This window comes from Carettochelys insculpta, chromosome 2, assembly GCF_033958435.1.
Source record: "Carettochelys insculpta isolate YL-2023 chromosome 2, ASM3395843v1, whole genome shotgun sequence".
In the NCBI taxonomy this organism is placed as follows: domain Eukaryota; kingdom Metazoa; phylum Chordata; order Testudines; family Carettochelyidae; genus Carettochelys; species Carettochelys insculpta.
In genome coordinates, this window is record NC_134138.1 from 7,297,140 (window position 1) to 7,312,880 (window position 15,741).

The 15,741-nt window shown below is 45.6% G+C and overlaps 1 protein-coding gene across 1 annotated transcript in view; it reads left to right on the forward strand.

The window, feature by feature from the left end:
* Positions 1-15,741, forward strand: part of ZC3H3 (zinc finger CCCH-type containing 3) — a 369,370-nt gene that overhangs the window by 261,445 nt on the left and 92,184 nt on the right. The window contains exon 9 of the mRNA XM_074986583.1: positions 9,075-9,206. Coding sequence (XP_074842684.1) covers positions 9,075-9,206 — 132 coding nt within the window. The remainder of the gene's footprint in view (positions 1-9,074; positions 9,207-15,741) is intronic.

The following is a 15,741-nucleotide window of genomic DNA, read 5'->3' on the forward strand; positions in this document are numbered from 1 at the left end:
TCACTCTACAGCTGGGGTCAGACAAAGAGGCTGTTGGAATGTACTGTAGTTATGAGACATAAATTAACTTAAAAAAATCTAGACAATGAAACTGTCTGGCAGAATGATTTTTAATTTCATCATTTTCACGCTGCTTGGAAATGTTCGGAGCTCTTTCATTTTATTACACTGGCGAAGGTTGAGAGATAATTAGATTTTCTTTTAGCGATTATTGGCTGATAATTTAGCAGGTTAATCTTCATTCGCTGGCTAGTACTTCAGGTTGGATGTAACTTCTGAGATCCCAGCCCAGCAAAGCAAGTAAGCACGTGCCTAAATGAAATCCCTAGCATTTGAGCATGTGCTTAACTTACATGCCAGAATTCTTTGCTGAGGAAGGATGGCCTTCGCCCCGTTAAGCCGAGCATCTGTGTGAATGAGAGAGAAGATATCAAGTCCTAGATAGTGAGTTAGACACGCAAACTTGAGGGACTAATGTCCAAGCCAGAAGTTTTTATTCCCCTAGAAAGCCACGGCCCCACAGTAACCGGTAGCACAGTAATAGAAGCAGTTCAGTCTTCACATTCTGCTCTAATAGTGGGTGTGGAAGGGAAAAGATCCCTCCCAAAAACAACACAAATGCTATGCCTCATCCCTCTATTATGTCACTCAATTGTTCCAGCCCCAATGTACGTAATTCTGTCCTGTAGTTTGCTTCTACCAGCTTTACTACAACTTGAACTGCTGTGAGCCTGAGGCACTACAGGAATCAAAGCATAGGAGAGCTGTCAGACAAGGAAGCATTGCTTGTGCTGCTTGTCACACAGCTCATCCAAAGATACCGTCATAAATCATCCGAGAGGCCACCTTCCAGCCTCTCGTTTCTCCATTCCCTAGTGCTTAAATGTCTCTGCTCCATTCATAGTCCATCACACCATTTATGTAATCAAAATGGCTTACATGGAACGTTAACTAATCCTGTGATACCGCCAAAGGATTTAACCACGAGCCTCATGTATAACAGAGCCATTTTTATCAGGTTTCACTTTTCGGTGTAGTTTGCTTGTTTCTCTTTCTCTCTCTCTTGTTGTTGTGTAACTCGTAAGTTACCCCAAAGGCCATCTGGATCTCCTTCTGAGCTGTTCGCCAAAGCACCCTATGGGGATTTTGTGCATTCAGCATTTGTAGTGCAGTCATTTAATCATCAGTATGCAAAACAGCGTATGGTCAAGAGAGCGTAGCTTGGGAATTTCTGTCTTCCCTGTCTCAGAACACAAGGCGAGACTTGGTGAATTCAAAGGTGGTGGATTCAGACTGGGTAAAGAGCAATATATATATATATTTTTTTAATCTAGCATGTAACCAGACTCTGGAACTCTTCGCTGAGGCCAGGAGCTTAGCAAGATGAAAAAAGAGATTGGACGCTTATCAGTAATTTCATTGTTACTGGCAAAGCTAACAAGCATTTTGGAAGGGTAGTATGCTTCAGAGTCTGACCATGTCTCCCAACTACCAGAAGGAGCCCAAATCTAGGGGCAGTTATTCCACGTTTCTTATTACAGGGTTCTTACCACTTCCTTTGAAATACTTGGTGCCAGTCACTATCAGATAGTGGACTAGAGCGACCTGGGGTTTGCTTCAGTCCAGCTGTGCCTGTGGTCCTAGTGCTAAGTGTATTAAATAGAATGGTCCAGTAAGGATGTTACTGGTTAACCAGTAGGGGCTGGAGCAGCTTGCCACAGGCCGGGGACTGTTCCATCACCACAGGTCCCACCATGGGTCAGAGACACTCCAGCCCCTATCTGTCCCCCTTTAACTGGGTAAACTGAACATTTAACGAATGTTAACTTTAAACATTTAATTGGTTAACTAATTAAACAGGATTTTACATCCTTACTGCCCAGATCTGTAGTCATGCTTGTACATGTGTGTGTCCTGCCATGCTTAGAGGAATATTGTGAAGCATTTCTCATATCTAATCACAGTGGAATTGAAGCCTGCAGGTGTAAGGTTTCCTTCACGCTTTCCCCACCTCCACTACATGCCAACCGTGACTGAGCGCTTATCTGTGAGCTCTCAGGAACACTGGGACAGAGAGGGTTAAATCAAGCACAAGCATGACTGCACATCACCACTACTGAGCCTGCAGGCCCCCCAGGAAACCCCGCGGGGGAAGTGGCTGGAAGTGATGAGCCACCCTTCACTACCCGTTGACTCCCCACCCCCAGTGTACACCTCCATGCAGCCTCATCTGTGCTCCTAACATAATTGCTTGGCCTTTTGATGTCTGTTTGACACCTGAGAGAGGGCAAACTAGCACGCTCCATGCCCTGCAGTCCCTCCCTGACAGTCCGTGTCGCTCTGTCCACTGCCCGCTTTATCCCTGTCTCTCCTGCATTGTAGCCCTGCTACCCACAATCCATGCCTTGAGACAGGAGCGGGTAAGAATTCATTTCTAAACACAGTTGAAAGTTATTGGAACTTTCTGGCCGTAGCTGTAAGAACATCTTGGGGCGATGCCGTTTGGGCTACAGGCCACAGGAATGGGGGAGGTGGGATGGAATGAGAAAAATACTGCCTGGTCACCTGAAGGTGCGCACAGCCCTGTGCAGGGCACTTCCCCACCCTTGTCTGCTGAGAGCCAGGACCTGGAGGTCTTCAGCCTGGCCCAGCCTCCTCCTCCTCCTCCAGTAAGCAACAAAGAGCTTAAGCTGTCAGTGAGTGTCCACATCCTTAACGTACCCAGTCTCTCACCTTCCTGCATCCCTGACCTGAGGGCTGGCTGGCTGGCTTTTCCTGCTGCCCTGCCCTCCCTCAGCATCCTGGACAGGCCTGCCCGAACCATCTGTGTTAGCCAGCACTGTGGTACAGGATTATTTTGACTGGCTGCAGGGAAGGACTGTCCTGAATTTGTACGGCTCCCAGCACAACAGAGCTCTGACCTTGAGTGGGGTTTTCAGGGGCCCTCCACAGTCCTAAAGCATAATAATGATGCTTAAAGCTAAGCATGTACAAAGTGCTATCCTGAATAGGGATGCTTTCCTGATTCAGGGACTTTGTGAAGCTCCACAGAAATTGGTAGGCCCCTGGCCAAAGTTATGTCCCTCTCTGCCTTCGTATAAGCTGTTTTTTAACATACATTTGGGAATTCCCTCAACTTCCCCCACGCACCCCAAGTACTTGGCTACTGGCATAAGTAGTATTCAGGGGGTTACAGACCGGAATGACTTCAGAAGGTATTTGTGTGAGGAAAGATGGCAAGATCATGCCTAAAAACTGTCCTGAGAAAAGAACAGGAGTGTGGCATTCTCTTGGTCTCTGCCCACCTGTGGGTTTCCTTTACTGGGGATCATTACCCACCTGTTTTAGTAAAGCCTGTTTTATACCTAGAAGCAGGAACTGACATCTTAGCAAGCCTTGGACATAGAAGAGCATCCCGCATGCAGGGTTTCCTGTACATCTGCAAAAACAATGTTGTGAGTGCATTTCCCCAAATGTCCATTGTGATACCAGAGGGCAAAAGTGACTGTCCCCAGCGATAGTCTCCCTTAAGAGGTTCACAGGTCCCCAGATGCCATCTTGGAGTCTGCATAGGCTGGAAGAGAAACAGCTTTGCTGAGTTCAGAGCCCATTTGGTGTGATTTATCACTGCAGGGAGCAGGCAACCCAAAGCAAGAGGCGATTCCAGCATTCACTTCTGTAGCTTCCTGTTAACCTGTGTGATTACTAGCAAAGGTGATGTTGGCCTCATTTATCAAGCACAAGCCCAAAGAGAAAGACAGGTGGATTCATTCAGCAAGGGAAGGAAAGTGGTTTTCTACTGCTTGGAGCAGGGCAAATTCCACTTGTTGTTCATATGTGCACTGTGGGATGGTTGTTTGTGGTTTTAACTGTTCAAGCTGAAATTTGTTAGTTGGTGATGCAACTTCTCTTGGCATTGTTAACTTCAAAGCAGGGTGTGGGTGGAAAGGTCTCTGTCCATATCAGATCGGGGTTGATCACTGAACAGATTCTTGGAGAGTAAATTGCCAGGAAATCAGAGTAAATCATCCTGAATTATAGGGTGATAAGATACTTTGACTCTTGCCCTGCCTTGGTCAATCTGTACATGAATATTTGTGTTCTGAACATACACAGCTCTTGCTTGGTACCCTCTGAAGTAGGATTGCTTGGTATGCCTCTTCAGAGGGTACATCTACAGTCCTAGGAAAATTGACATGCTGGTGCTTGATCTTCTGAGTTCGATTTAGTATGCCTAGTGGGGACGCGCTAAATCAAACTGTCATGGCAGGTTTTCATCCCTGTACAGGCTCCTGACAGTCACGAGGAGTAAGGGAAGTTGATGGGAGATTTTTACCCTCTGGCTGTGTGGATGGTGGCAAAAATCAATTTTAGATAAATCAACTCCAGCTATGCAATTCTTGTAGCTTAATGTACGTTTCTAAAATCAATTTTACTTCCTAGTGTAGACTTGGCCATAGTCATATCCTGCTTTATCCACCTGTTCCAGCTGGCTGCCGTGCCCTGTTCTGTGGGAATGGTGGCCCTCCAGTGCCATTACCGATACTGACAACACTTCAGACAGGCTGGTGTGTAGTCACTGTAGATTGTGCTGTGTAAATAATCTGTGTGTGGGCTGCTACATCCCTCTTGAAGCTTCACATGTTCAAACCTCACCTCCTCACCATAGAGCCACCTAGTTTGCGGCTGTTACCATTAGACATTCCTGGCTATGACCCAGAAATCACTAACCCAGCCATTGATATGCCAAATGCACCTTTCCCACCAGCTCAGAGGGGAGTAATGTCTCCTGGGAGGGTTCCCCTTATTATCAGAGAGTGGAAGAGCGCAAGGGTGAGGCAATGAATGTGGTTTACTAAACCTCAGGCTTGCCAATGCTCCAAAATGTCTGTATGTGCATGTACAGGAAACATTCATGGGCATTGTCTATCTACAGTACGTGTCTCTTAACATGCCAGTACCATGATATGTGAACACATGGATCTTCTGTCTCATTAGAGCCCTCTGTGCACAAGGATCAAGTCACTATGGAGCTTTGCAGAGAAACAGGCACACAGACCTAGTCTCCTGAAGCCCTTGAAAGCCCCCGAGTTTGGCAATGAGAGCAGAGCCACTGCTGAGTAAGGCCCTCAAAGAGATTTCAAGTCACCTCAGACCAATAAGGGACGAGAGCTCACATGTGGCCTGGTAACAGGCTTTGACTTGGTGATCTTAAGAATGTTTTCAGGAGAGAGATGCAATTCCTTAAATAGTACCCATGCTTACATTCCACAGTGAGTATAATGGGCTACTGCCTCTTGGTAGAGACCGCGCATCACCCTTTTGTGAACTGTATGTGTAACTGATCCAGAAGATCCCCTATGATACCATGCACCTCCTATGCCCTCTGCCAGTTGTCCATGAAAGGTCCTTGGGTCATAGCAGTGGGAGGAGTCTCTTCTTCCTAGTCATGCGCTGTACTCCCTCTAAACTAGATCTGAGGCAGGCACAGTGTGAGGCTGTCCGGATCAGAGATTAGGGTGAGTTTGGTAGCTTGATGTCCTAGTCCGGAGAGAATCACAGAAATAGGGCTGGAGGGGACCTTCAGAGGTCCATCCCCCACACTGAGGCATCTAGTCCTTAGCACTAGTTTAAGGCAGCACTGAATAGACCCAGAGGGCGATCAGTTTCACTTGCCACTGGTACCCTGCATAGACTCTGTCAAGGGAAGCTGCCACTGGAGTACCAGTGACGGAGCAAGTGAGTCAGGGATGAAGAGGAGGGCAATAAGGATGCAGCAAAGCCAGCATGGTCAAAAGTGGCTCTGAAATGTGGTCATGTTGCGGGGCTGTGTGAAAAACAGGCCCTGCCTCTTCCTGATGATTTAGGGCGAGCGGTAAGTGTAAATGAATGGATTCGCGAATGAAGGTTAGTGAGAGGCTAGGGCTTGGGCAGACGCATGCTGCTGTTACAACAGCTTTTCCCCTTGAGGAACTTGAAAAGAATCAGCATTTTTCTCTGTAATAGAGCTTCAAAACTCTGTTGTGAGCAATTTGGAAATTCACGTTGAGTTTCGGGTTCATTAGCTGCCAGTTCCAAAGCGTGTACATATTCAAAGCTGTCTAATATGGATGCCCCGCACCAGTGCCTTGAATTAATGTTATTGTTATTTGCGTGGACGTAGTGGGGTGCAAACAAGGTTAATTGAAATGAGAATGTGGCTTCCTCTTGATAATGGTTCAGGCTTGACAGCAAGGAGGAGTTTATTTTTGTATAAGAGCTGGCTTTATTATCCCTTTTTATTAGAGCTAATTTGGAGTCTATATCAAAAACTACATTAAAGGACTCCTTTACGGTCACACCACCACCAACAGAAAAGATAGCCCTAGAGCCTTGTCCTTTATGTTAATGTCTGCAGTTAAAAGACAATTAAAAATAAACTCTTTTCTTTTGTTTTCCCTCCCCTATGCTTCCCCCTCCTCACAGTCTACTCTGTGCGTCTCACTCAAGTGAGTCAATTTAGTGAAAACCCTAATCTGTCCTTCAGGGAAATGGGCTTTTCCATAGAACATCAGCTGCTGTTATTGCAGAATTGTAAATATTGGTTGGGGGGTGTTGGAACCTGCAGGACTAAGCTGGTACTGGTGAACTGAGGGATTGATATTGTGCCGTTCAGTAAGTACATTTTGCATTTGGGTGACCGGGGGTGGGGATCAGGAATGAAGAGCAAAGCCCAGGGAGGGGAGGACAAATGAACCCTGATGGCAGCTTTGGAAACTGCACATTGCCCCCTGCAAACAGGGGATCAGCTCAGATCCACAGGGCTAGGGAGAGTTAAATTCTCTTATGGGAAAAAGCACAGATTTGTAACTGGTAGCCAGTTTGGGAACATGCTTGCAGTAGCCGGTGAGTGGAAAAAGCTGGAATATCACAGCTGACTGGTAATTGGTTTTTAATTATAGCAGCTGGCTGAAGGTGAAGTTTGTGGTTTGAGGCGTGACCATAAGGATCCTTGATCTCACTGTTTCCCTTTGCTTGTAGAGTTGCAAAACGACTGTAAATAATGACTTCTAGAATATGCACTCGGTGGAGAGCTGCCTGCAGATCTAGGCCTCCAGGCTCCAGCCCGGTGTCTGATGTGCTTGTGTATCATTGCAGAATGAGAGAATGTCACAGGGAAGGAAAGACCAGTTCAGCTCTTTTCCTTTCACTGTCCCCCAAGACATTCTGCTCCATGGTCGCTTTTAAAAGTGAAGACTCATCCCCTGTAGAGGTGTGTCCTCTTCCAGGGTCATGCACCTAGGAAGAGCAGTTCTGAGATCTGGGTTTGAAGTGAGACAGTTCCTAGTGAAGGAAGCATTAAAAATCTGTTAGAAGTGGGATCCTCAACCCTTTCCCAGCTAGCCAAGCGCCTCATTCTTGATTAACAGGGGAGGATCAAGGTGGGACGCTCCAGGTCCCTGCTTGGATCCTCTGGGAGTCAGAATCCTTGGGTTGAGAAGGGCAGTAAATTTTGACGGGGGGTTGGGTGTCACTCTATGAAGTTGGGAAGTTGCCCAGGGCTGCACTTTTCTCTGGAGGGAGTGTGGGGTCTGGGAAAGAGGTTGAGTGCAGAAGGGAGCTCGGTGTAGGGGAGTGGGGTGCAGGAAAGAGTGGGGGTGTGAGAGGGAGCTGGGTGAAGGAGGGGCTTGTGAGCTGGGCCAGGATCCAGGAGGGATATGGGTGCAGGAGACAATTCTGGCCTGGGGGAGGAATTTGAGAGGGTGCAGACGCTGGGAGGGAGTTGGGATGCAGGGGTGTGCGCGTGCGTGTGCACGTGCGCACTCCAGAGGCGTGTTCTCACTGGGAGGCAGCTTCTGGCCAGCAGCACACTCAGGAGAGCTTCCAGACTTGCTAGCATCCCTAGACTACTCCGTGCAGCTCTCATGTGCTGCCCCCATCCCCAGCAAAATCTCTTAGCTCCTATTGGCTGAAAATGTCAACAGGACCTAAGGTTTTGCTGGAGGCTGAGGGCAGTATGCATAGCCCCCCCGCCCCACTGCGAGATGCAGAGATCCCCAGCGAGCAGCTAGCCACTTTGAGTGGCACTGCTCTGTGCACAGGGTGGGCTGGATCATGCCCATGGGGCATATCTTGCCCGTGCCAGTGTAGGACAAGTACTGAAGTTCTGTCCAGTGCTTTTTTTGTATTCAATAAAAAAGGAGCTGCTATGGCTCCTCCCCTCCCCCTCCCCCCACACTGCTGAGTTCCCATGGCTGGGGCTGTTGCAGGGGCTCCAGCTGCCAGTCCCTGCTGCTGCAGGGCATGCGGGGGGCTCTGCCTCCCAACCCCGCTCTGCCGTGGGGCACAGAGGCTCTGCCTCCCAGCCCTCATGCTGTTGCACGGCCAGCAGGGACTCTGGCTCCCAGCCCCTGCGCTGCTGCGGGGCCAGCTGGGACGCAGAGCCCCACTGGCAGCCACAGCTGTGGAAACCCTGGCAAGGAGGTGCCGGTACATAGTACCATACAAAAAAGCCCTCCTGCTACCAGTACTGAAGTTCCATTGCCAGGGAATGCAGGACTCACTACTTCCTGGAAACCAAATTTAAGCCTCAAACAATGAGAGCTGCTTGGAAAAGCTGAGAGTGAATGTATCTGGAAAGCAGCAACCTGCTTCTCTCCAATTCCAGGCTAGTGAGGTGTTTTGGCAGCTTTACAGTGGCGAAGGAAGCTCAGTGTGACATGGAGCCCAAGCAAGTAAAGCCTGTCCAGTGACTTCTCTGAGTTTATTATTGGCTCCCCCATCACTTCACTTGTGCTAAGTGGTACTTTTCACCCCAGTTGCAATTTCATTAAATCCACCCCATTATCCGCTCACCAGAAGGATGCTAAAGCAGCATGTGTGCCCCCTGCACGCGTACGTTGTGACTGTGTAATGTCAGAGAGCTCTGCTGCAAGAGACCAATAGAAAATCTAAAAATACCCCTGTGATTTGTGGCTGGCAAAAAGCAGATCTTTATTTTATGCATGTCGTGGTTTTATTTCAGCTCTGGGCCATGGAAGGGCTCGGAATCTACGCAGCGGGGTTAACAGTTTGATCACCTTCTACCCTTCCAGATGCCAGTGTGCTCATACTTCCTGAAAGGAATCTGCAATAACAGCGACTGCCCCTACAGCCACGTCTACGTGTCCAGGAAAGCTGAAGTGTGCCAGGATTTCCTCAAAGGCTACTGCCCCCTGGGTGAAAAGGTAAGTAGGTGAATAGCTCTTGGTGCATCTTTCTCGTCTCAGTTGACTGCTGGGATTGACATGTGGTCGCTGAGCGCCTGCAGGAGGAAAGGTAAGCCTGTCTGTAACTCATGAGCTGTTTTTCACAGTAGTTATGACACCAAGGGGAGCAGTAGAGCTGAAAGCTATGGAACACCTGGATGTGATGAACAGCAATCCTGTACATTTCAAAAGGGGTTATGGGCAAAATGGCTTTGTTTCCTTCCACAGACAGAAAAGAAGCAGGGGTTCTGCAGCATGTTGCCATCTGCCTATTCTTCTATCAGATCCACCTGGGTGGAAGCCTTCAGGGATCTGTCAGGGTTTCTGCAACACCTCCAATCCTCAGTGCTGCCTGTTGTCAATTGTACGGTAATTACTGTTGCACCTACAGGCCCGGCTGAGGTTGGTGCCACACTGTGCAGTGTGCTGTAAGTGTAGTAAAAGACAGTCCCTCCCTGAGGAGCTGACAGGCTAAATAGATGTAACAGATGAGGGGTGGGAGTAAGGGAGATTTATTCCTTCCCTCTTACAGATAGTACCTTTGTGTCTAGGTTCCCTGTGTGACTTGCCCAAGGTCACACATGCAGTGGCAAAGGTGAGAACTGAAGCTAGATATCTTTGAGGCCATCCTTCCTCACTGAAAATCCAGTGTGGTGAGACTTCACAGAATGCAGGAAATGTGGCTGCATGTCTAGCTGTGTGCGAGTTTTGTCCTTCACCATCATTTCTGGATTCCTCCCATGCAGTGTTCCCTGTAAGCTGAGTGCTTGGGCAGCCATCCAGGAGAGGTTCAGGAGCTGCCCATGACTGGCAGCATGTGTTTCGTTGGGGGTGCACATCTACACATGCTTTGGTGCATTTAATTTCCACCCACTGTTGTTAAAAATTAGAGGGAACCTTGCTCTAAGGAAATAATATATGGGAAATAATATATGGGCAAGATCAGATGTGAAACAATCGTGCATAAAAAAATCCACCACGTCTGTGAAAGGCGGACATATAAATAGTGGTAGTTTTCTAACATGCTTTTACACTAATGCTAGGAGTCTGTCTAATAAGATGGGTGAACTGGAGTACCTCATATCAAAGGAGGAAGTTGACATAATAGGCATCTCAGAAACATGGTGGAATGAGGACAATCAGTGGGACACTATCATACCGGGATATAAATTATATCGGAAAGACAGAACAGGTCGTGCGGGTGGCGGAGTGGTACTATATGTGAAGGATAATATAGAATCAAATGAAGTAAAAATCCTAAAGGAATCAAAATGTTCCATAGAATCATTATGGATAACAATTCATTCCTCTAATATGAATATGGCATTAGGAATATATTACCGACCACCTAACCAGGACAGTGATAGTGATGCTGAAATGATGAGGGAGATTAGAGAGGCTATCAAAATAAAAAACACAGTAATAATAGGAGATTTCAATTATCCCCATATTGATTGGGTGCATGTCACCTCAGGACGGGATTCAGAGATTAAATTTCTTGATGCCTTAAATGACTGCTTCTTGGAGCAGCTAGTACAGGAACCCACAAGGGGAGAGTCGATTCTCGATCTAGTCTTGACTGGAACGCAGGATCTGGTCCAAGAGGTAACTGTTACTGGACCGCTTGGAAATAGTGACCACAATATAATAACTTTTAATATTCCTGTGTTGGGAAGAACACCGCAGCGGTCAAACACTCTGGCATTTAATTTCAAAAAGGGGAATTACACTAAAATGAGGAAGCTAGTTAAACAGAAACTAAAAGGTAGAGTAATTAAACTAAAATCCCTGGAAGCTGCATGGAAACTGTTTAAAGACACCATACTAGAGGCCCAACTTAAATGTATACCCCAAATAAAAAAACACAGTAAGAGACCTAACAAAGAACCACCATGGCTAAACAGCCATGTTAAAAAGGCAGTGAGAGAGAAAAGGGCAGCTTTTAAAAAGTGGAAGTCAAATCCTAGTGAGGAAAATAGAAAGGAACATAAACACTCCCAAATTAACTGTCATAATGTAGTAAGAAAAGCCAAAAAAGAGTTTGAGGAACAGCTAGCCAAAAATTCAAAAAACAATAGTAAAATGTTTTTTAAATACATTAGAAGCAGGAAGCCTGCTAAAAAAGCAGTGGGGCCCTTGGATGATAAAGATATAAAAGGAGCGATCAAGGAAGACAGTGCCATTGCAGAGCGATTAAATGATTTCTTTGCTTCAGTCTTCACGGCTGAAGATGTTACAGAGGTTCCTAAATCTGAGCCAGCCTTTTTAGGCGACAAATCTGAGGAACTCACTCAGATTGAAGTGACATTAGAGGAGGTTTTGGAATTAATTGATAAGCTGAATAGTAACAAGTCTCCAGGACCAGATGGCATTCACCCAAGGGTTCTGAAAGAACTCAAATGTGAAATTGCGGAGTTATTAACAGTGGTTTGTAACCTATCCTTTAAATCCACTTTGGTACCAAATGACTGGAAGACGGCCAATATAACACCAATATTTAAAAAAGGCTCTAGAGGAGATCCTGGCAATTATAGACCGATAAGTTTAACATCAGTACCAGGCAAATTAGTAGAAACACTAGTAAAGAGTAAAATTGCAAGGCACATAGAAGAGCACGAATTGTTGGGCAAAAGTCAGCATGGTTTCTGCAGAGGGAAGTCGTGTCTGTCTAATCTATTAGAATTCTTTGAAGGGGTTAATAAACATGCGGACAAGGGGCACCCAGTGGACATAATATACCTAGATTTCCAGAAAGCCTTTGACACGGTCCCACACCAAAGGCTTTTATGTAAATTAGGTGGTCATGGGATAGGAGGAAAGGTCCTTTCATGGATTGGGAATTGGTTAAAAGACAGAAAACAAAGGGTGGGAATAAATGGTAAATTTTCACAATGGAGGGGGGTAACTAGTGGTGTTCCCCAGGGCTCAGTCCTGGGACCGATCCTGTTCAACTTGTTCATCAATGATCTGGAAAATGAGGTAAGCAGTGAGGTGGCAAAGTTTGCAGATGACACCAAGTTGTTCAGGACAGTCAAAACCAAAAGGGATTGTGAAGAACTACAAAAAGATCTCAGCAAACTGAGTGATTGGGCAGCAAAATGGCAAATGAAATTTAATGTGGGTAAGTGTAAGGTAATGCATGTTGGAAAAAATAACCCAAATTACACGTACTACATGATGGGGTCAAATTTAGCTACGACAGATCAGGAAAGGGATCTTGGAGTTATAGTGGATAGTTCTCTGAAGACATCCACGCAGTGTGCAGCGGCAGTTAGTAAGGCAAATAGGATGTTAGGAATTATTAAAAAAGGGATCGATAATAAGACAAAAGATATCATACTTCCCCTATATAAAACTATGGTACGCCCACATCTCGAGTACTGCGTGCAGATGTGGTCTCCTCACCTCAAAAAAGATATATTGGCATTAGAAAAGGTTCAGAAAAGGGCGACTAAGATGATTAGGGGCTTGGAAAGGGTCCCATATGGGGAGAGGCTAGAGAGACTGGGACTTTTCAGTTTGGAAAAGAGGCGATTGAGGGGCGATATGATAGAGGTATATAAAATCATGAATGGTGTGGAGAAAGTGAATATAGAAAAATTATTTACCTTTTCCCATAATACAAGAACTAGGGGACACCAAATGAAATTGATGGGTAGTGGGTTCAAAACTAATAAAAGGAAATTTTTCTTCACACAGCGCACAGTCAACCTGTGGAACTCCTTGCCCGAGGCGGCTGTGAAGGCCAGGACTCTATTAGGGTTTAAAAAAGAGCTCGATAAATTTTTGCAGGTCAGGTCCATAAATGGCTATTAGCCAGGGATAAAGTATGGTGCCCTAGCCTTCATAACAAGGGCAGGAGATGGATGGCAGGAGATAAATCACTTGTCTTCTGTTCTCCTTCTCTGGGGCGCCTGGCATTGGCCACCGTCGGCAGATGGGATGCTGGGCTTGATGGACCTTTGGTCTGACCCAGTATGGCCATTCTTATGTTCTTATGTTCTTATGTTCTTATGTTCTTATGTTCTTATGCTCCCATGTTAATCAGATTGACAGAGTAATCTTCTTAGTGGGGATCAGAGACATCTGGAGTGGATGTGCAGACATGTCTCTGTACTCCTGACTCTTCTGCTTATGGTGCTACGCCTACCACAAACAGCAGGGCACAAAGAAACATGGTCATCCTAGAGGGAGACGTGGAGAAGTCTCAGAAATATCCTTCTGATAAGGAGTGATTCACATCATAGAAATGGAAGTTGATCTTGGTCTGATATCTTTCTACTCTGGAACTTTCTGCTCTTTCTGTGCTGTTTAAGGAGCATGCTACCCAGAGGTCCAAACTCTGCTTAAGTTCCCAGCTACATATAACCTGTACGGGATCTGTTCTGCACATGCTGTCCTAGGGATGGCTGTGAAGAATCAGTTGCAAAGTCAAAGCTTAGCAGAAATACCAGGCTTTGGGGATGGTACATGAGCCCCTCCTTCCATCTCCCCAAACCTGCTCAAAGGGCTGGACTGAAGGCAGAAAGACTGAAGCCTGTGTCAGCAGCAGAGGCGGAGAAAAAATAACCAGGAAGTTACTAGAGTAAAAGTTCAGCTGCTTTTTGCAGCGTGTACTTCAGAAGAAGTTATATGTGTTGCTCTGGAAAACTACTTGTGTAAAAGTACACACAAATATCACATCTTGGTTGTACTCAAGTATCCAGAAATGAAGGCTGTTGCTCTTTTATCCAAGTAACTTTTTGGAAAATTTTTCCACCTCTGGTCATCAGGCAATGGACAGGAGAGCTCTGTTCTTCAGAGCTGCATCTGAATGGCCCCTCTTCATCCGGAATGTTCTGTTGGTAGCAGAGTGACCAGAGACTGGCTGCTTCACGGTCTTTTAGGGCTTTCTTTTGGATGCATGTTATATTGCAGAAAATAAGGACAGTCAGTATTTCCCTTTCTGCATTGTGCCAAGGCACGTGGCTTTACACGCTACTATTTTTTATCCTACCATGGTTCTGTTTATTCTGCGGTTGCTTTGGCTGGAAGCACCAGTGATTTTTCAGGGGGGTTTTGCAATTACATGGCTCAGCTATACAAATCACTTTCTAAATCAACAATCTTACCTTGGTCTCCTCTTTGTGCTAGCAAATAACCAAGTCCAATTTTGCAGATGCTTGAGAACCACCATCAATGACACTGTATTTAACGCGTTAATTGCAAGCACAGATGCAGGCACGCATACTTTTTACTTACATTATTATGACCTGAAAAATTGTACCAGTGGCCATTTACAGATACAAAAATAGAATGGAATCTAAGTCAGGTTTCTTGTATGAGAGTGACAATGTAAAACTAAGTAATTATTGTTAACAAAGTAATAATTATAAGTTCATCCACAAATGCATGTAATCTTCAGTCTTACCTGAAAGATCTGTACACTCTGAACTTTGATCCATTTTTATTAGTGGAAATAGAAATTAACCATCATTAAAAGAAAGCTGTAGTAAATGAAATGGTGTGATAGAAGTGTCACAATTGTATGTATGAAATTAAATCTGCGTGATCAAAGTTTCCTGAATAATCCGTGCTAAAACTAATGAGCTCAGTACTCAATCCTCCAGAAGTCTGAAGTCTTCTGATAGATAATGGCTGTTGATAGGGTACCCCTTCAGCTCCTCTCACCCAAGATCACATAGGCCAGTTACCCCTTCCCAGTCATAATCACATAATTTGTTGGCAACTGCCTCTCCTCTGATCCTATATATTCCTCTGGCAACTTCAGGAAACGAATATTAAGAAAGTACAGGTTGAACCTCTCTCGTCCAGCACCTGACTGGTGCCAAACAAGAGAATTTGCTGGACCATGGGAGGTCAATGTTTTCTAGCGCATCACCAGCACTTCCACTGCTTACTGGGCTCTTAAAAGTCATTTGGGGTAAATTACAGCTAAATAACAGCACAAAAGACTGAGAGTCAGGACTGGTTGCTGTAAATAAACTTTATCAGACTGCGGGAAACTTGGCCACTCCCATGATAAGTGGTTATCTGGCTGACTAAAATCATGCCAGATTATGGAGTTTACTGGACAAAGAAGTTCCGGATTAGAGAGAGATTCAACCTGTATTGAATATTGGTAGATGCTCTTAAAGTGATTAAAAAATGAGAGCCAATACCACAAGACTAACTAGGACCCTGGGTAATTGGTGGTGCATGGACCATGGCTTGGGATGTACTGAAATAAGCAAATATTCTCTCTCACATCCTGTAACTCTAACTAGCTAAAAGATTATAGACTTCAGACTGATGCCACTTTTAGGTAACTTCATATCTGTGTGGTCAAGAGGATGCTGTTTTCAGATTTCACTTTTCACCTGACTCACAGGTTTCCCATGGGTAATTATAGCCCTGTGGCCTGGATGGCGCAGACAAATAAGGATGGGCAGGTTGACTGAAATAAGACCAGACCTGACCATTTGTCCAAAATTTGAAACAAACTCCAAGCTATCTTTGGGGTTCAGAATTGTTC